This window comes from Dendrobates tinctorius, unplaced genomic scaffold (genome assembly GCF_039654945.1).
Source record: "Dendrobates tinctorius isolate UK_male_01 unplaced genomic scaffold, ASM3965494v1 ptg000006l, whole genome shotgun sequence".
Taxonomy (NCBI): domain Eukaryota; kingdom Metazoa; phylum Chordata; class Amphibia; order Anura; family Dendrobatidae; genus Dendrobates; species Dendrobates tinctorius.
Genome location: NW_027361674.1, coordinates 18194000 through 18215099, shown reverse-complemented (window position 1 = coordinate 18215099; position 21100 = coordinate 18194000). Strand labels below are relative to the sequence as shown.

General features: G+C 44.6%; 1 protein-coding gene and 1 long non-coding RNA gene across 5 annotated transcripts in view; one reads left to right on the top strand and one right to left on the bottom strand.

Annotated features, from left to right (window-relative positions):
• Positions 1 to 18236, top strand: part of LRRC9 (leucine rich repeat containing 9) — a 234531-nt gene extending 216295 nt beyond the window's left edge. Inside the window, exons 33-35 of one of the 4 annotated variants that reach the window (XM_073571244.1) lie at positions 9628 to 9663; positions 15281 to 15336; positions 17683 to 18236. In XM_073571244.1, coding sequence (XP_073427345.1) covers positions 9628 to 9663; positions 15281 to 15305 — 61 coding nt within the window. In that variant the 3' untranslated portion in view covers positions 15306 to 15336; positions 17683 to 18236. Of the gene's footprint in view, positions 1 to 9627; positions 10127 to 15280; positions 15337 to 17682 lie in introns of those variants that run through there. The other 3 variants (XM_073571255.1, XM_073571252.1, XM_073571247.1) reach the window with 3 other exon arrangements.
• LOC141085738 (uncharacterized) overlaps positions 17950 to 21100 on the bottom strand; it is a 97912-nt gene continuing 94761 nt past the window's right edge. Inside the window, exon 4 of the long non-coding RNA XR_012231400.1 lies at positions 17950 to 18054. This is a non-coding gene — a long non-coding RNA (uncharacterized lncRNA). The remainder of the gene's footprint in view (positions 18055 to 21100) is intronic.

Genomic DNA, 21100 nt, shown 5'->3' with positions numbered 1-21100 from the left:
TGAATGCTAGGTGCAGAGGCAAGTCTATGTGCAAAGCTGGGTGATGCACTGTGTGCCCTTCATAGACAGACAGCAGGAGAGCTGGGTGGATGGACATACCTGTCGGAAGAATAGAGATGCTTGTTAGAGTGCGATGGTGGCAGGTAGCAGGGCACAGTCTGTATACATCCTTCTGGTTTTAATTCTTAAATTAATCTTCACACTTCTAGAACACACTTATAGGAAATCACACTGCAGACTGAAGTCTTTATGCAGACTTGTGCTCTGCAATATATGTACAACTAAGTGCAGTCAGGTGTGAAGCAGAGAGGAGTGGTCTCTGCTCATCTTGGCCAGACAATTAAGAGTGGACCAGATGTATATGATCAAGCCAGAGTAAACAAGGTCATAAATAACACTGGGGTAAGCTGGGGTTAGCTGAAAAGCATACCATGTGAATGCTAGGTGCAGAGGCAAGTCTATGTGCAAAGCTGGGTGATGCACTGTGTGCCCTTCATAGACAGACAGCAGGAGAGCTGGGTGGATGGACATACCATGTGAATGCTAGGTGCAGAGGCAAGTCTGTGTGCAAAGCTGGGTGATGCACTGTGTGCCCTTCATAGACAGACAGCAGGAGAGCAGGAGAGCTGGGTGGATGGACATACCATGTGAATGCTAGGTGCAGAGGCAAGTCTATGTGCAAAGCTGGGTGATGCACTGTGTGCCCTTCATAGAAAGACAGCAGGAGAGCTGGGTGGATGGACATACCATGTGAATGCTAGGTGTAGAGGCAAGTCTATGTGCAAAGCTGGGTGATGCACTGTGTGCCCTTCATAGACAGACAGCAGGAGAGCAGGAGAGCTGGGTGGATGGACATACCATGTGAATGCTAGGTGCAGAGGCAAGTCTATGTGCAAAGCTGGGTGATGCACTGTGTGCCCTTCATAGACAGACAGCAGGAGAGCTGGGTGGATGGACATACCTGTCGGAAGAATAGAGATGCTTGTTAGAGTGCGATGGTGGCAGGTAGCAGGGCACAGTCTGTATACATCCTTCTGGTTTTAATTCTTAAATTAATCTTCACACTTCTAGAACACACTTATAGGAAATCACACTGCAGACTGAAGTCCTGTGAATGTTCTGCTCTGGGGGGAGTCCTGTCAGTCTCGCTGTCTACAGCCGGTGTGTCCAGTAGGTGTCCCCCATCCTCTCCCTGGTCCCTCCGGATTGCCACCTGCATATAGGGCCTACTCGGATGTCTTCGACAAGAGAGAAGCTGAGGTCCTTCCACCTCACCAACCCTATGACTGTCCCATCGAGCTCATTCCTGGTACCACTCCTCCCCGCGGGAAGATTTACCCTCTCTCTTTAGCTGAGACGCAAGCCATGTCAGAGTACATTCAAGAAAATTTGGCCAGAGGGTTCATTCGGAAATCGTTCTTGCCTGCGGGAGCGGGCTTCTTTTTTGTTAAGAAGAAGAATGGGTCTCTTCATCCGTGTATTGATTATCGGGGTCTAAACCGCATCATGGTGAAGAACAAATACCCGCTTCCACTCATCTCTGAGCTCTTTGACCGCCTGAGGGGAGCACGAGTCTTCACCAAGCTTGACCTGCGAGGAGCCTACAACCTTGTTCGCATTCGGGCTGGGAATGAGTGGAAGACCGCCTTCAACACACGGGACGGTCATTACGAGTATTTAGTCATGCCATTCGGTCTCTGCAACGCTCCTGCAGTATTCCAAGAACTCGTCAATGACATCTTTCGAGATCTCTATGTCTGTGTTGTGGTCTACTTGGACGACATCTTGATCTTCTCCCCCTACTTTTCTACCCACCGTCGAGACGTCCGTCAAGTTCTCCATCGCCTCAGGGAAAACCACCTATTTGCCAAATTCGAGAAATGCCTCTTTGAGCAAGCTTCACTGCCGTTCCTTGGTTACATCGTCTCGAGTTCTGGCTTGGAGATGGATCCTGAAAAGGTCTCTGCCGTTCTCAAGTGGCCGCATCCTCTGGGTGTGAAAGCAATCCAGCGTTTTTTGGGCTTCGCCAATTATTGCAGGTAGTTTATCCCCTGATTTTCTTCGCTGACCAAGCCTATCTCGGCTCTTGTTCACAAAGGGGCCTACCCTGTTACTATGGGTCACCGAGGAGATAAAAGCAAAACAAGCTAAGTCACAGAAAACCAGAGAGGTTGGTAACTATGTAGATTGCAGATCCCTGATCCTACCACACAACTAGCAGCAGCCGTGGAGCGTACCTACGATGTTCCTAGATGCTTCGTCACAGTCGGAGGACTAAATAAGGCTTAAGCATGAAAAGGGGAAAACTAACTGCCCCAGAGCAGACCCCAAAGGAATAGATAGCCCCCACACATGTATTGACGGTGAAACAAGATGAAGGCACAAACACAGGCAGGAAAATAGGCTGAGCAAACGATGGGGCCCAAACTAACTAGAAAGGAAAGGAAAGACACTGCAACCTGCAAAAAACCCTACAAAAATAATGTCCAACACTTCTGACAGCAAAATTAACCCTGAAGTCACTAGACTTCTCCCACTATATCAGCACTCTGAAATATTCTGAGACAGAGCAAAAAGAGACCAAACTAGTAAGGGACAAAAAGCAAATTGGCAAAATACTGATGAATAAGAGTGGAAATTCAGCACAGCTCCCAGCCGGGGCTGGCTGACCACACAAAAAACTGAATAGACCAACAAAATCAAGTGAACATTAGCAGAAAAACTTAGCTTTAGATGACTGGAACAGAGCTGAAAACCAAGAGCTGACAAGCCAGAAGGAATCACCAGCAACTGAATAGGGCGTCGGCTGTCTTAAATCCAATCTGAGACTCCTGAGGTCCAATCGTCATCCTCATTCTCAGGTGGCAGATCTCCACCGATCAAATCAGCCTCACTACCTCCTGTTACCACCAGAGGGAGTCTGGAAGGAGAACTCACAACTGGTGAACCAGAGAGTGAACTCACAACACTACCCCAACACTTGGCCTACGGACGCTGAGGTCGCCTTTGATGCTCTAAAGCAAGAATTCGCTAAGTCTCCAGTGCTCCACCGCCCAGATGCCAATAGGTCATTCATCCTTGAGGTTGATGCATCGTCCGTGGGAGCAGGAGCAGTCCTTCTGCAGAAGTCCTCCTCTGGTCGCGTGGTCACTTGCGGGTTCTTCTCAAAAGCTTTTTCCGCTCCAGAACGAAATTACTCCATCGGAGACAGAGAACTACTGGCCATTATGCTTGCCCTCGAGGAGTGGCGCCATCTTCTCGAGGGAGCCGTCCATCCGATCATTATATTCACGGATCATAAGAATTTGGCCTATGTTCAGTCCGCGCAAAGACTCAACCCACGTCAGGCCAGGTGGTCTTTGTTTTTCGGGCGCTTTGATTTTGAACTCCATTTTCGGCCAGGGAATAAAAACGTCAAGGCTGACGCCCTGTCTTGTTCATTTTCGTCTGTGGACAATGAGGATGGTCCTACGCATATCATCAATCCGACCAAAATCCTTACCGTGGCTCCGCTAAGCGTGCTTTCGCCACCACCGGGGAAAACCTTTGTTCCAAGTGGGAACAGGCCGAAGGTCTTGCGTTGGGGGCATTCGTCTAAATTTTCTGGACATGCTGGAGTCAAGAAGACTCTCTCGTCTCCCGCCACTATTAGTGGACATCGCTTCGCCAAGACGTCTCGGACTTCATCACTTCTTGTCCTTCGTGTGCCAGGAACAAAGTTCCTCGACGTCGTCTTCCAGGGCTCCTACATCCGTTGCCCGTACCTACGACCCCGTGGACTCACATCGCTATGGACTTCGTCACCGATCTAACACCGTCTTCGAGATGTACTGTTATCTTGGTGGTCGTAGATCGATTTTCCAAAATGGCTCACTTTGTCGCTTTGTCCAATCTGCCTTCTGCCCCTGAGTTGGCGAAGATTTTCTTGCTCCACGTTTTCCGACTCTATGGCTTCCCTCAGCATATCATCTCAGACCGAGGAGTCCAGATTACCTCCCGATTTTGGCAAGCTGTCTGCGGATTGATGAAGATAACGCTGGATTTTTCCTCAGCTTATCCCCAGTCGAACGGGCAAGTGGAACGGGTCAACCAAGTCCTAACTTCCTACCTCCGGCATTTTTCCAACGCTCACCAGGATGACTGGCTTTCTCTTCTTACGTGGGCTGAATTCGTGTACAATAATCATCCCAGTGAAGCTTCTTCCAAGTCTCCCTTTTTCGTGGTTTTCGGACAACATCCCCGGCATTCCCCTTCCCGTTTCCCCCACCTCGGGTGTACCGGCGGTGGACTCCTTGTCTCTAGACTTCTCTCAGATTTGGGGGGACACCAAAGAGGCTCCACAGAGAGCCAGTCGCAGAATGAAGTGTTATGCCGAGAAAAAACGTTTGGACGCTCCTCCATACACCCCCGGGGAAAAGGTCTGGCTATCCTCACGGTATATCAGGCTAAAGGTCCCCACCTATAAGTTGGGTCCACGTTACATTGGCCCCTTTGAAATCTTGAAGCATGTCAATGATGTGGCCTACAAATTAAAATTGCCCACTTCGCTAAAAATTCCCAATGTTTTCCATGTATCACTCCTCAAACCTGCGGTATTTAATCGCTTCCACTCGGCTTCTTCTCAAAATCCCCAACCTAGCAGTTCTGATAATACCTTTGAGGTTAAAGATATACTCACCATGAAGACTGTTAGGGGAAGAACTTTGTTTTTGGTCGATTGGAGTAGTTTCGTCCTGAGGAGAGGTCCTGGGAGCCTCGAGAAAACATTGATGCTCCTCTTATCATGAAACGATTTCTCGACAGCCTTAGGAAGGGGGGAGTAGAGGGGGGTACTGTCACGCCCCCCACCGGCGCCATGACTTACCTGCGCACCTCCCGGCGCGCCCCCGCTCCATGACACGTCCCCTCTCCTGGCATCCGACCTCCTCGTCGTCGCTCCCGACGCTCTGTCTGGAACCTGTGAGGTGGCTCCGCCCCCAACATGGCGGCACCCACCGTCTATTTCTTCCTGGCGTCTTCCAAGGTAAGACGCCTGTGTATCTTTGTGGTGTCGCTGTCCGTTCGGCCAGCGTTCACCCATCTCCTAGGCCCGGTATCTCTACCTTGTTTGCTCTGCCTGTGCTGTCGCTGATAGCTTCTGTGTCCTCCTCCTCGCTATCGCTGTGTCCCTGTCTCTGTCTCCCCTCTGGTGTCTCCCCCAGTGCTACCGTCTCTGGTAACCTGTCTGAGTGCCTCCTGCCTATTGGTCCCTTTGTCTGTTCTACCTTAGGTTCTTATCTTCGTTGTTACCGTCTCTCCTCTTGCAGCCTCCAGTCTCCGCCAGTCCCGAGTGCTCCACGTCCTTGTCCCTCTCAGGCTCTGTGTTCGCTGTTACTTCCTCTCTGTTGCTTCTCTGATTCCCTACCCTAGTCTCCCTGGTGCTTACCCAGTCGCCCCTTTGGCTCCGGCTGTCACGGTTTCATCCCTTGTGGGCCTGCCCCTAACACTCCCTGTATAGGGGGTGGCTCCACCAAGTCAGCTCGCCCGCGGGGGGCTCTGGAGCCGTGACCCAGAGGGTCCACTCCGGGTTGTTCTAGCTTTATCCACCCATCCTAGCACAACCGTAACATCTCTCCTGCTGAGAGGAATTATGATGTTGGGAATTGGGAGCTTTTAGCTATCAAGTTGGCCTTTGAAGAATGGAGGCACTTTTTGGAGGGGGTGTTCATCGGATCACTGTGATTATGGACCACAAAAATCTGTCTTATATCGAGTCGGCTAAACGTTTGACTCCCAGACAGGCTAGGTGGTCGCTTTTTTTTCACGCTTTAATTTTTCTATCACTTTTCGGCCTGGTTCCAAGAATGTCAAGGCGGACGCCTTATCTCGCAGCTTGGATCCGATATCACCTCCCAAACCCCTTTCCTCTATTCTTCAGCACGGGGTGGTCCTGGCAGTGATGTCCTCAGAATTGGAGCGGGAGATTCGTGAGGCTCAGTCTCTTGGTCCTCCGTCATTGCCTGACAACAATCTTTTTGTCCCAGTGCAGTACCGGTTGAGGGTGCTCCAGGAGTTCCACGATTCTGCTCTTAGTGGGCATCCTGGAATCTCGACCACTCGTAGAGCTATTGCTAGGCTGTTTTGGTGGTCCTCTATGGATTCTGATGTCGCCGTGTTTGTGTCTTCCTGTGATACTTGTGCCCGTGCTAAAGCTTCCCGTAACCGGCTGGCCGGGGAATTGGTGCCATTGTCAATTCCGGATAGACCTTGGACTCATTTGTCCATGGACTTTATCACTGATCTCCCCCCTTCCAGTGGCAAAACTGTGGTCTGGGTGGTGGTGGATAGATTCGGTAAACAGGCGCATTTTGTACCTTTGGCGGGACTGCCTAATGCTGAAACACTTTCTAGGTTGTTTGTTGAGCGTGTGGTGCGATTGCATGGTGTGCCTTTGAGTGTGATTTCAGATGGGGGGGTACAATTTGTGTCCAAACTCTGGAGGGCCTTTTGTAAAAGGTTAGGTAATAGTTTGGCCTCCTCCTCTGCCTATCATCCGACACCAACGGTCAGACGGAGAGGACCATCATATTAATCAGTCCACGTGCACCTCTCCGTTCTTTTGTAATTATGGCTTTCACCCCCATTTTGGTGACTTTTCCAGGATGGACTCGGGGTGTCCAGGGGCTGATTCAGCCATTAAACGGTTGAGGGAGGTATGGAGGGAGGTCCAGAGGGACATTGGGGAAGCTCAGGGCAAGCATAAACTGTTTGCGGATAAGCGACGATCTACAGGACCTATATTCATGGTGGCAGATAACGTATGGTTGTTTACCAAGAACATTTGGTTGAAAGTTCTTTTTGCTAAGCTAGGTCCCAGGTTTATAGGTCCTTATGAGGTAATTGAGGTTGTCAATCATGTTGCCTTTCGCTTACACCTACCTCCGTCGCTTCGGATCCCCAATGTGTTCCATGAGTCTCTCCTAAATTCATTTGTACCTTCCTCTCATGGGTCTCCATCCCGACCGCTTCCTGTTACTGTGAACAGGCAGATGGAGTATGAGGTGGACCGAATTGTGGATTCGTGCATGGACCGCAGTTCTCTGCAGTATTTGGTCCATTGGAGGGGTTACGGTCCTGAGGATCGATCCTGGGTCCCGGCGCGGTCAGTTCATGCCGATCGATTGGTTCGGGCATTTCATGCTCGGTATTCTGGGAAACCTGGGTATCCGGTGGCCCCCCCATGAGACGAGGGTACTGTTATGATCCAGACCGGGTTTTGAGTCCTGTTTTCCCTTTTTCCCGGTCTGGTCATGTCAAGAGTTAACCTTTCCCAGCCTCAGTCTGGGTTCAGGTTGGCTATTTATTGCCGTTGCTTCCTGCAGGCAATGTCAGTTATAGTTTTTGCTTAGGGCTGCTGTAGCTGACTCTGATTGCTCTGATTTGTCCTGTTGTGTTTGCTTCCTGAACCCGTGTCTCTGTTTTCCCCTATTCCCGTCTTCATTCAGTGTTTCCCTTTAGTGTGCTGACTTCCTGGTTTTGACTTGGCTTGTATCGTGACCTGCTTTTGTCTTTTGGCTTATCCGCTCCTGACCGTTACTGATTCCCTGGCTTGTTTCTGACCGTGAGTTTGCTTATTCCTTTTGTACTGCGTTACAGTCTAGGATTTGACCCTGCTTGTTTGACTACTCTGCTGCCACCCGTAGTAGCCTCACTGCTGCACTGCCTGCTCTGTTTAGGTGCAGTCCTGCTTCCACTCTACTGCCCTCTAGTGGAGCCTGCGCCTACCTGCTTTGCAGCAGCATGATAAGCGACCTTTCGCTTGGGAATTATACTAATAACACACTAAGCTGTTAGGGAATGTGAGAACAGGTTGTAATTTGTAGTATACAGGAAGAAAAAGATTTTTTCCACCATCAGGATCAAAACCGTAACAATGTGTATGTTGAAAAATTCAAGAAAAATTTACCATCTGATTTAAAAAAACAATGCAGTGACATGACATGAATCTGCATAACTAATAATATGCTAAATAGTAGCAAGTCAAATTTATGTATGAGATAGCCAAGATGATTGTCTATAAAATGATGGTTATCTCACGTTCGGAGCTGTAGTGGATGGTGAGATATGGAGCCTGAAAGTCAAGAGTTCAAGACATTGTTACCCTTTTACTCATTACTGTACAGTGTGAGCCCCCCACATAGCTTCCATATACACAGTGAGAGCGCCACATGGCCTCCATTTATACAGTGAGAGGTCCACATAGGCTCCATATATTACAGTGTGAGACCGATATAGCCTCTATATATATTCAGTGAGACCCACATAGCCTCTATATGTTCAGTGTGAGCCCCACCTAGCCCCCGTATATACAGTGTGAGCCCCACATATTCCCCATATATACAGTGCGAGCCTCACATAGTCTCGATATATACAGTATGAGCCCCCACATAGTCCCATATATACAGTATGAGCCTCACATAGCCTCCATATATACAGTGTGAGCTCCTCATGTCTCCATATATACATACAAATATGTATGGGATATGAAAAGAAAACATTACATACTCATGTCGCTCCCTTTTCCCCGGCGCTCTCCTCCTGTCTCCTGTGCACCAAGTCTCAGCAGCAGTGTGATGAAATTACTTCATCGCACTTGCTGTCTCATGCTGATTTGTAAGATGGAGCCGGCTGCCCTGTCCTTCACCAATGTATTAACCGCGGCTTGCATCTTGAGTATTTGAGTATACAGATACCAGTGACAGCGGGCCTGCGATGAATGGACGGCGGGTGGGGAAAAGCATGGCGTAGACTGAATATTAATGTGTATGGCCAGTAGGGATTTCATTCTATACCACTGTACAATTGTCTCATTCAGGTGAGTTGTTTTATCGGGATATAACATACAGTGCTATAATTTAGTGACTGTCGTGACAATACTTTAAAACCAAAAAAATCTTATTTAGTGTGGTTCATAGCAAACAGTTTAGATAAGGGGAAAATGGCAATTGCAGGGCCACCTGATAAGATGAATGTCTCTATAGTCACACACTTAATTGCATGGTTCCCTAAAAGTAATAATAGCAGTGCAGGCTCTTTTCTGTTACCTTGACACATCTTTACTGCCATTTAGTCATTGACTGATGGTTATTACAGTGTTTACTGTGTAACATGGGGGAAATTACAGCCTGCTCCAGTAAAATGAGTTGTAATGAAAGGTTAGAATAAGTCCACGGACACATTAATGGGTTTAACGTCTGCTGGCTACATTAGGTTGGTTTCACAAGGTCCGTATTATGGCCTCAAAGCTGGACCCTTTGTTTTTCTATAAGCTTTCTGTCCGATAGTTGTCAACCATTCATTTGTATGGGTGCATGCTTGTAATACCATTAACGGCCACAACACAATGGACGGTGCTCTGTCAAGTCCAGTCCCCCCTGACAATTTAAGCCGTCGATCATGGGAATGCCAGTTCTCAGAGTCCCACCGATCACATCATTATTAAAGTCCCGGGAAACCCCTTAAAGAGGACTACTTTTGGAGACATTTTAAATGTATTAGAAGGGGGGATTTGACCTAAATATAAAAATCTAACATTTCTAATGTATTAAATATAATTATGTTTATTATCTTGCATATTTTATTTTGCAGATTGCTTGGAAATGGAACAATTCGTCAAAACCGGATGTAAGACTTTGAGCGGTTCTGTTGAGACAATTGGCCCTAACCTTCCTCCGCATATAATTCTACATACCACAGGCATACAGCCTTTGCTCTATACTGTATATTTGTATATATATTCAATTCTATATCAGTTTGTGTAATATACTTTATTTAAATATTTTGGCCACATGAAATGTAAGTTAATCATGCCCTTCAAACATAAATATCTAGATTTTACGGACGGGGTTCTGCTGATTTTGTATGGAATGTGTCCTGCATGTTGTAAATGCTAATAAATGACTGGCCAGCTGCAGCACTAACTAGTTGTATAACATATGAGGAAGATGATGACATAAGCCTCATTGATAGCTTTTGCTTTTTTTATTCATTTCTCAAGCAGGCGGGCACTTTTCCACTGTAATAAATAAAAATATGGGCCATTTTTTTCTCGCGGGGTTAAATAAAGCAGAATATGGTTGCCACAGTTGGTCTGATTCTTTCTGATATGAGAGTGGACTGCTTATACAAGTGGGCAGATGGCCTGTACTGCCCTCATATTGCTGCTTATTAATGAAGACTTGCTGTTCAGGGTTTAAAGCTCAGTGACCCTGTGAGATCCATTATGCATCCTTCCTTGTTGTGTTTATTTGGTGCATGAACCCAATATCATTCTCAAGTTGTTTCTTGAGCAGCTCAGAGCAATATAGTCTCCTTACTTCCTGGTTTCTGGTAGGGTGGACTCTCCTTGAGTGATAGTTCTGGTGAGTAGCAGAATTGTAGTATTAGTTGAGCTATAAAGCCCAGCACATGTTCTGCTGAAGCACATTCAGTGGTTTGTGGTGGAGTCTACATTGCTATGTATTTACACATACAAATACCAAGAAGCTGAACAAGCACACAGCTCTGGATAATGAGCAGTGATTAGCAGATCTGCACTGAAAGCTTCAGGAGCTTAGAGAGGCACTAGTGGGCCCAGCTCCATGGAAACAAGCTGTACACTATGTAAGATAAAAGCTATCGCAGCAAGAGAATAACAGCAGATAGAAAAAGCAAGTCAAATGCAAACTTGCTTATTTTCATGTCTAAGCAAAGAAATTTTAAAACTTGACAATATACCTTTATTATTGACAGCACAGATCACATTCACTTCAATAGAAACTGAACTACTGTACCTCAGAATGGTCACAACACCATGTATGAAGCTGTGGGGGTGCCGAGTGTTGGACCACCTTCTATCTGATATTGATGTCCTATCCTAAGGATATGTGATCAGTATGTATCAGCCGAGACCTAGTATCACCTTGCCAGAAATGTGTGCTCATTGTCTGTTATTTAAATTCACTACTTAAAACTTTTCCCTATATTCACTCTTTGAATTCCTTTTTTTGTTATCTACAGCTGTCAACCACTTGTAGATCCCTTTCGTTCTTATATAAAATCTTTATTAAAAATGCACTAAAAAAATAATGTCTATGGGTAGAAAATGCCCTTACTACCAGCAAATATTTGGTGACTCGTCATCAACAAGAAATGGTACTGAAAATGTCACAAAAACCTGACTTGTGAATGCAGATTAGGATTTTTATAAATGCCTCAGAGTTTACTGCAAAGAGGCTTTAGAAATGTATAAGGAGTCCCTGCAGCTCTGAACTAGGAAGCTGGACACATTTCAGCATTATTTAGCTACCAAATGTATACATATGCAGAATCTTAATTTTTTTGGTTTGCCTATTTTAAACACTGAGTTCAGCAACTTCCTAAACAGACTTTAGCAACATTATTCCATCGTTTTACCGCTGCGGAGTGCCTGTATGTTTTCTAGCGGAGCACTGTTGTAAAAATGTTAAAAATCTATCAGAGCTCTTGATGGTTCTCTGCTACCCCCTCCCAGTGTTAAAGATAGCAGCAGGGAGGGGTTTGCACTCAGATTTTTGCAGATCCCTAGAGAGAAAGTATATATAGTCTCAGGTTGGGTAGATGAAACAGGCTACATATAAGGAGGAAATCACACGAAGAGGAAATCAGTGAAGGATTGAAGTTGTGCGGATATGAGCTATTGAAGACAGCAGCACCCTGGATACACACAGAGCTCACATCCAGCCTATATTACTGGGAGAGACACTCCCACAAGAGAACGATCTGATATTTGGATCAGGCTCTAAACTAAAGCTACATATTAGGGGGTTTAAAAACTTAACATGTAGAAATCATTTTTTTCTATGTTAAAGGTGTCCATAGCCTATAGCACCTCCCACATGGAGCATGTCATTAATGTCTGCATATGAACCAGCACAGTAGGGCCTTAGAGGTTTATAGGTGTAGGTATACAGTGGAGGTGGTACAGAGTTTTTATACACCCAGATGCATGAGGCCTTATGGTGACTATGGTATTTACCCAGCTTTCACCCAAACCAGACATAAATGTATATGAAACTTCTGACAGCACAGAAGTTGGCTGCTAAGTTGTGTTTCTCCATATGACAGTATATAAGATACATTATTATCACAGCCACTATAGAGCAGGACAGTCTTGCTCTTTGAGTAAGCTGTACACTTATTACGCTCCTCACTGCTGATAGAAGCAGTTGCCAGCGGTCCATTATTACACTCATTTGTAGAGGCTCAGACACCGCTCTTAGGTAATTATTTCTCTTGAGCCGCCTATCTGACAGTAGCCATTTTCCAGACAGCTAGTCATTTGAAAGAAATGTTCCTCCTTTTTAACCAATATACAGAATAAGAGGAGTTGTGAACACGGACGCCACATTTATCGAGCGACGAGCCTAAATCATACACCTCTGACAGCCTCTCTATCATCACTCTATTTGTAGCTAGATTCTTCAATGGTTATTCCAATATAACAGATATTTTGGAGGTTAGGTTTTTTCCATGCTTAATTGGAAGCCGTGTCCCCTTTAACACCTATTGCAGACGCGCTGTTTTGATTATGCAGAGTATGGTATGTGCTGCTGCTACATTGCAGCATAATACAGGTATATGAGTTCATTGCGACCCCCTAGGGTACCACGACAAGCAAAACACAAAAACATCAGACTGAGTCTGAGTTTTTGCAACCCTTTTCACCTGCGTTATGCTGTGATGTAGCAGCGGCACATACTGATCTTGGCCAAAGTTGCCTTGTAGCTCCAGCCTTAAACTCAACAATCTTCAAGAAGCACTCCTATCAAAGTTATAGCACTGTGTACTTACAATTGCTCATTTTCCCTTTCTACCCAGTTAACTTCTCTTTTATCAGCTCTATGTAGAAACTGGAAGTCTCTTTTCTCTGCATAAGTCATCCACCTCTCCAACTGCTGACCCAGCTGCCCCACTCCTCCCCCTTAAGTGACTTTGGCAGCCGGAAGAACAGTGATGTGGGAAAGATTCGAGTTGCATGGATGGTGACTATTATGCTGTCTAAGATGGCACCGAACATGGATTCTGTAATGGTGTTAGTGGTGCAGAACAATAGGAAGCTCTTCCATCGTGGATGTAGACAGAAAGAAAGTGCGCAAAGAGCTGTCTAGCCCTTTTAAGGTTGCGCCAACCAGTAGCCGTTGTAGGAAAACAGTTGAAGGAAAAGGCTTGCCTATTAAGGTGTGACCCAAAAGAGTGGGCAGAGTTAGAGAAATGGGATGGTGAGCCCGAGAAAACATCACCCAGTGAGAGGCGGAGCTGCCACGGGGATCAAAGCTGCAAAAGCGTCCGCCATTTGTGGGTTGTAAGTCAGAGAAAGAAGATCAGTGTGGTACGATGGCAAAGGAACATGTGCAGTCCAGAGTATGGAGGAGTTAATAGTTAGGTCCCAATAGCCGGACGAGCATGAGGAGGACCTCTGGCCAGACAGCAGAGAGGGTAGAAATTGGTGTTGCAGGCCAGAGACAGCCTGTTTCAGCTCAAGCAGACGACCCAACGGTAAGGGCCTGACCAATGCTTTTGGGTCCCCTGCGATCTGGGGATCAAGGTGAAATTTTGTGAGGCACCTGCGTAACATGGGTCTATCGGCAGCTCAGAAAAGGAGAGCCGAAATAAAGGTTGAGAAGATATTGGTAGGTCCCCTAACTACTCACTTTAAGGAACGGGCCTCCTATGGAGGGGTTCTTAATTTTGACTAGCAAGAAGGGCACAAATATATTCGAGAACATGAGACTGGCCACATTGTCTATGTGGAGATGCAAATGGTGGCAAAAGAATATCTGTCTCGGAGGCTACATAATCTCTCGCTGGGAGAGCGGGTGATGTGTGACAAGAGTGTATGGTGGCAGATTTGATGGGTGAAAGGACTACCCTTACAGGGAAGGAATTGTTGGCCCGAGGGCTCTTGTTCAGAGGGGTCAAGGTAACCCGAGAGACTGTTGATGGGTTAGGAGAACAGTTAAGCAAAAAACAGACTCGAATGGTCATAGTTCCAGGGTCCTTTCCGAGAGGACTGGCTCAGTTTTTCACAAGCAAAAGAAAGGGACTTTATCTGGTTTGGTAACTAGGTAAGCAAGTAACTAAGTAATGTGCAGAAGAGTGGCTCTGTATCTTCTACAACATCTGGAGATATAAGTTATGTGCAGGAGTGTGTTGGTGTTTTGCAGGTCCTGGATGTTTAAGCATGGCCATTGTTGAAAAATGGAGAAATGTAAGGAGATGAACATTTTGCCCACGTTCCCCCTTGAAGAAACAAGTGTTATTGTAATGTGTAATGTCAAATGTTACATGTGTTAGTGATGTTTGTATTGTGAATTGCTGGCAGTAGGGATAGGAGGTATTACTGTTTGGCACTAGCCCAGAGTGGGAAAGTCTAAGTAAAAGTTTCTGTTAGAATGCGATAAAGGGCCCAATGTGCATAGAGAAAGCACCTAAGGTTTAAAGTGAGCTGCGTCACAATACGTGATGACCCTTAATAAGAGAGGTGTCCTGGAGAGAGCATGATCAGGAGAACAACTGAGGTGGAGTGACAGAGAGACAGTGATTTATCGGAGACTGGTCCTGGGAGAGGACGCCTAGCAGTAAGGCTCAGAGTTTATAACTCCTAGAGGTAATGTGCCCAGAGAGGACAGAGTACGCTAGATGAAAAGAGTGCCCCGGGAGGGAGTTCCAGATCTTAAGGACAGAGAAGATAAGTACCGGCCATACTGACAACACAGTTCTCTGAATGGTAAAGAAGCTGCGGAACCACTCACTGAGAAAAGGACTGTTGCTATCTGAAAGGTAGTGTCGAGCTGGGTTGTGGTAAAGTAGTGAGAAATGGTGAAGACAGAGAGCAAAATAATGAGAGAGCAGTGAAAAGGATTGAATTTGTGTAAGGAAAATGTTATGTACTGTCAAGGAAACATTTGAGAAGATATTTACCTGATATCTATGTACTTTATATAACCCTCCCCAAGTTAATGTTCAGTAAAAAGTTTATTTTAAATTAGTGGTGCATTTTTCTGTTGTCTCCGGCTTCCCTCATGAGGTGTTTACTTATTTGATTTATGTTTTGAGGTTTTTACCCATTGCATTACCCATTGCATTCATAGTATTAACCCTCTACAAGCCTCATTAGGGGCAGCCAGGGACGTAACCCCAGTAGTGTACAGGTATATTTATTTATTTACTTATTTTGCACCCTATTGTTGAAATTTGTTGCACTCTGCACTTCTCTTTATAGATTGTTGCTGACTACTGCGTTATAAGTGTACCTTGTAACTGAAACTCATTATGCAGGTAGGTGCAGATTGCTTATAATTACTCTTTTGATATTATCCATCCATTTTTTGAGCCCAGTGTTTTGCTTGTTTTTTTCTGTATGGTCTGTATACATCTCCAAAACACTTCCTTTTAATATAAGTGTACGTTTCAATAACATTTATTTTTTTATACATTACTATGTTTGGAGGCCTTCTTTTTGCGCTACATAGGTGTTTTGGTTTCCTCTGTAAACAAGCTGTGCTTCCGATGCAGTAACTGCTGGTGATAACAGATCACAGGGCAGTCACCAACAAAATGGCGCAGCCCTGTGATGCTACTCTTCATTCTGCCCCAGGAGTACTAGAACACCCAAAAGGGTATGGGAGATGGTGTCAGCAGTTACTGCCCCAATTTTCCAGCTAACAGTAAAGCTGGTAAGTCTTACTATAGCTGCCTGAGGCCTAAAACGAAAAATGCTCCCCCTAGTGGTAATTGTATATATATTTGTAAAAAAAAAATGATATTTTTCATATAGAAATGTTTGCAAACATTGCATTAATACATTTTAATTACTATTTCAAGCTTAATTTCACAAAAAAATCAAACTACAGGAAAACTGGTGGCAACTTCCCTTTAAGTAGGCCAGTTGGCATTCTGGGAAATGTAGTCTTTACAGAAGGCTTCTTTCTTTGTAATTTCTATTACCTTTGACATAAAGAAAAGGAGTCACACAGTTCAATTCTTGCTGTCAAAATTATCAAGTTGCTAGGGCCGGTCAGTGACTGTTTGGATCTATTAAACGTCAGATATATTATAGCATCATTCATGATACATTCTTAAAGTAAATTGAAAAGGATTTTTTTTTACTTGCAGAATTCAGGTCCAGAGATGTCCACTAGATGGCTGTAGTGCTCTTTCTATATCTACTAGGCCTTGCCATAATTTAGTTCTACCATATATTAGAAGCTGTGACTGCCCTTGTTCTATCGTAAATCACTTAGTCATTGGGAAAACCTTTTATATGGGTCCACGTTTTTATAAACAGTAATGGTTAGATTTGATGATGAATTTTAGAATTTTATAACATTACAGAGTAACACTGAATATGTAATCTGGAAATACACAAATGATATAAACATAAAGAGTTTGTACAAGGCCACACAGCTCCACGTATATGGTTTTGTGCCCGGTATTGCAACTCAGCTCTGTTGAAGTGAATAGGGCTGAGCTGCATTACTTCACACAACGTATGGAAAGCTGTTGTGTCGTTTTGGGGACGAATGCAGCCATGCTTTTCGAAAAACTTAGAAGGGTTTTTTAATTCACAAAACGTTTTAAGTTTCCATTTATGTTGGATGTATTTTATTAATGAAAAAGTTACATTACTAATGCTGTTTAACATAAAGAGGGCAAGCTTAAAAGGGTTGTCACCTTTCTCCCCCACTTTTATCTTGCAAATTACATCCATCCCACCTCTGCTCTTTCCCCACCCAATGTTGCCAGCAGTAGTGTGAATCCCCCCCCCCCCCCCCCCCCCGGTGCCTCCTGTGTAATCCTATGCTGACAATACATTGACAGGTCATGTGGTATTGTGCCGCTAAAGCATCTGTCAATTTACCTTCCTGCAGATGGACGTAAACTTAGATTCCAAGGATGGTGTAAGCTCAGGAGTTCTGCCCATGCCATTTGCAGAATACAATACACAGCTAAACCCCTGCTACATGTGCTGGGATCAGAGGCAGCCTCAGTTATAGCACTTTAATCTGACAGATGTCACTGTGACAGCGGCATGTAAGGAGTTTGACAGAGGGAGATTGCTCCTTCTGTCACCTCATCTCTCCTTAGATTTTCCTCTCTACCTTATATGATCATGTTTTAATTTTCTCACCGTGGGTTTTCAAATCTTCCTGCACATTTTCCTGTCCTCTTATTGGCAGTGTGTTGCAGTCTTCCCTCTGATTCCTCAGGAGGTATGAGAAACCCCTCGATGGCCTTTTAGGGAGTCAGGTCCAATGTGGTATTTTGAGTTGTGACGCTTTGGTCTTTTTAGTCTGTACAGGGACCAGTTGGATGTGGGTGCAGCATCTCCCTATAGTAGATCTTTCCTTTTTCCGTTACTCATGAGTGAGTGTATGTTACATTCATAACAATCCACTTGTTAGACCTGTATTGTTAAAATAAATATTTATTTAAAAAAAACACTACGCTGAACTCTAAAGAAAAAAAGAAAAAATCAGATTTTTTTTATTGTTCATGTCCCCTACAAAAAAAGGTAAATTATAGTAAATTATAGCCAACACTGGATGGTGTTAAAAGAAAAAAAAAAGACCTGACTCTACAATTCTACAATTGCTGTTTCCTTGTTCATTTTGCCACCCGCAGAGTGTACTAGAAAGTGATGAAAAAGTTGTCTGTACAACAAAATGGAACCAATGAAAAGTACAGCTTTTCACGCAAAAAATAAGCTCTCACACCACTCCACTGGTGGAAAATTTAAGATTATCAGAATATGGCAAAAAAAAAAAATATGATTTTTTTTTCTCCCCAAAAAGTAAGCCATGTTAAGATACTGTGACAATTGACCACGCTTGTTTTGGGGCGCTTCCTGATCTAAATCCCCAAGTTCTCAACCCCCTCTCTGGGTGTTAAGGCCAGATTTCAAAGCAGCAGGCAATTAATGCTGGAAGGAGATGGAGCTGAAAAAGTCCACGCTGTGTGTGCATGCACTCGTCCTCTGCAAGACAATTTGTATCCCTGGAATAAAAAAAAATTAAGATAATTATTCAATGAAGGAGAATGTGAAAACTGTAAGGAATACAGGAAATTGAGTAACTTTCATTATACAATGAGTGAATTTTATTTTCTTCAAATCGGAATACACCTTTCAAGTCAACAGCGATCAATACAAACTATATATGATTAGTTATCAATTAAAATGAATACTCATCACCCCCTCTCATGCAAGAAAAAATTAGAAAGTTTTTCCCAGTTTTGTTTACTGAAGGACAACTGCATTTTATATTTCAAAATATATATTATACAGTCAATGTGTGTAATATTTTACTATTTGTCATTAAATAATAAAAAATTTTACATTGCGTCAGTTGACTTTCTGTAAATTATCTCTCCTCTTTAAATTCACTAGTTGTTTGAGATTCTGAAATATTTGCAACCAATTTTTTCTCCTTTATTATTAAGCACACTTTCTACAATTAACATTATTGCATTTTTGTTATTGTTTTAAAATCCCTTTTTTGCTGCCCTAAATCCATGTTTCTTGTTGTCAACTCAAGCAGATGTCAGGAGAATCATTTCCTCCAAAGAAAATTAGCCTGAAATGAGATTCTTAATCCATCCTGAATTACCTTTTAGATTATGGTAATTTGCATTACTCTCTACTCAGAAAAGTCATATTAAATCTAAAATGATCCTGGGAATATATATGTACAGACTAGGGATGAAATTCAGCCCTGGCATTTCAAATCACACAGGCCCATGCTGTCCCCATCCCATGCACCAGATGGGATATATTAATAATATTACCCTGGATGGAGGAAAGCAAGATTTATTACAAGACCAATATTTCTAATGACACCTCCGTCACAACTCTTAACAGTGTGGATGTCTTGAGAACACTGATTCTGTTAACAACGTAGCAGACAAGGCAGCCCACAACCAGACAGGCCCTTCTGGCATTTGCCAGAATTGTCAGATGGCCAGTCCGGCCCTGTATATATATATATATATATATATAATGTGTGTGCTTGTGTGTAGGTAAGTTACAGGTGTGTATATTTATGTCAGAATATATGAGTGCTAGACTTGTCAATGAGACAATGATCATACACATTTACAGAAGTAGATATCTAAATAATGGCTGAATTGTAATCATGTCATCAATTGTGCATGGTTTTCTTGAATATACCAAATCTTTGATAACTTCTCCAAAGAAGCAGTCCATCTGGGTAATTGTGGCCATGCAACAAGGCCCTACCTACCTATCCACTTCTATAATAATAAATGCCCTAAGCAGCTTCCGGTTGTAACAACTTCCGTCCAGTTGTAACCGGTGACGTCACCGCACACCTCTTTCCATGTTAACCCTCAACACACACACTCCTCTCACCTTTCACAATCTCCACTCACGTCCACTCACTCTTTCACTCCACATACGACCCTTTCTCTCACTCCGTCTCTCACACTCACGCCGTCATCGCCGCTGATCCACGATCCCCGACATCTTCCGCCGGCGCCATCCTGGATCCAGACGTCCTCCACGCCGGCGACATTTTCTTGCGGCGACGCCAATTTGGATCGGCGAAATCCCGCGATAGTCAAGATGGCGTCGCCACAAGAACATGTCGCCGGCGTGGAGGACGTCGGGATCCAAAATGGCGTCGACGAAATCTCGCGAGATTTCGCCGACGCCATTTTGGATCCCGACGTCGTCCACGCCGGCGACATGTTCTTCCGGCGATGCCATCTTGAGTATCGCGGGATTTCACGATACTCAAGATGGCGTCGCCGCAAGAACATGTCGCCGGCGTGGACAACGTCTGGATCCAGGATGGCGCCGGCGGAAGATGTCGGGGATCGTGGAGCAGCGGCGATGACGGCGTGAGTATGAGAGACGGAGTGAGAGAAGGGGTCGTATGTGGAGTGAAAGAGTGAGTGGAGATGGTGAAAGGTGAGAGGAGTGTGTGTGTTGAGGGTTAACATGGCAAGAGGTGTGATGCTATCGCATCCTCCCAATGCGACAGCATCGGGCCATAATCTAGTATAATAATAACTAGCTGAAGAGCCCGGCTCTGCCCGGGCATAGTAACTAACTGTGGTTAGTTATAGCAAATTATAATTATCCTTCATCCCATAGTCCCGTGCCCATATACCCATCATACATATCCACGATCCCATAGTCCCATGCCCATATACCCATCATACATATCCTCCATCCCATAGTCGAGTGCCCATATACCCATCACACATCCTCCATCCCATAGTCCCATGCCCATATACCCATCACACATCCTCCATCCCATAGGCCCGTGCCCATATACCCATCATACATATTCTCCATCCCATAGTCCCATGCCCATATACCCATCACACATCCTTCATCCCATAGTCCATGCCCATATACCCATCATACATAGTCGCCATCCCATAGTCGAGTGCCCATATACCCATCACACATCCTTCATCTCATAGTCCCATGCCCATATACCCATCATACATATCCTCCATCCCATAGTCGAGTGCCCATATACCCATCACACATCCTCCATCCCATAGTCCCATGCCCATATACCCATCACACATCCTCCATCCCATAATCCCATGCCCATATACCCATCATACATATCCGCCATCCCATAGTCCCATGCCCATATACCCATCACATCCTCCATCCCATAGTCCCATGCCCATATACCCATCACACATCCTCCATCCCATAGTCCCATGCCCATATACCCATCATACATATTCGCCATCCCATAGTCAAGTGCCCATATACCCATCACACATCCTTCATCTCATAGTCCCATGCCCATATATCCATCCCACATCCTCCATCCCGTACCCGTTTTATGGATTAAATAAAGGACTATTTTAATTGGATGGTGAGTGCCACCTTTTTTCTCCTTTTGTTGGACTATATAAGATTATAGGTTGGACTTTATGGACTATTTACGGACACACATAGGCATCCAGAATACTTTGTGGGTATGTAGGTATAATATATATATATATACATATATATATATATATAAATACATATATATGTATATACACACACATG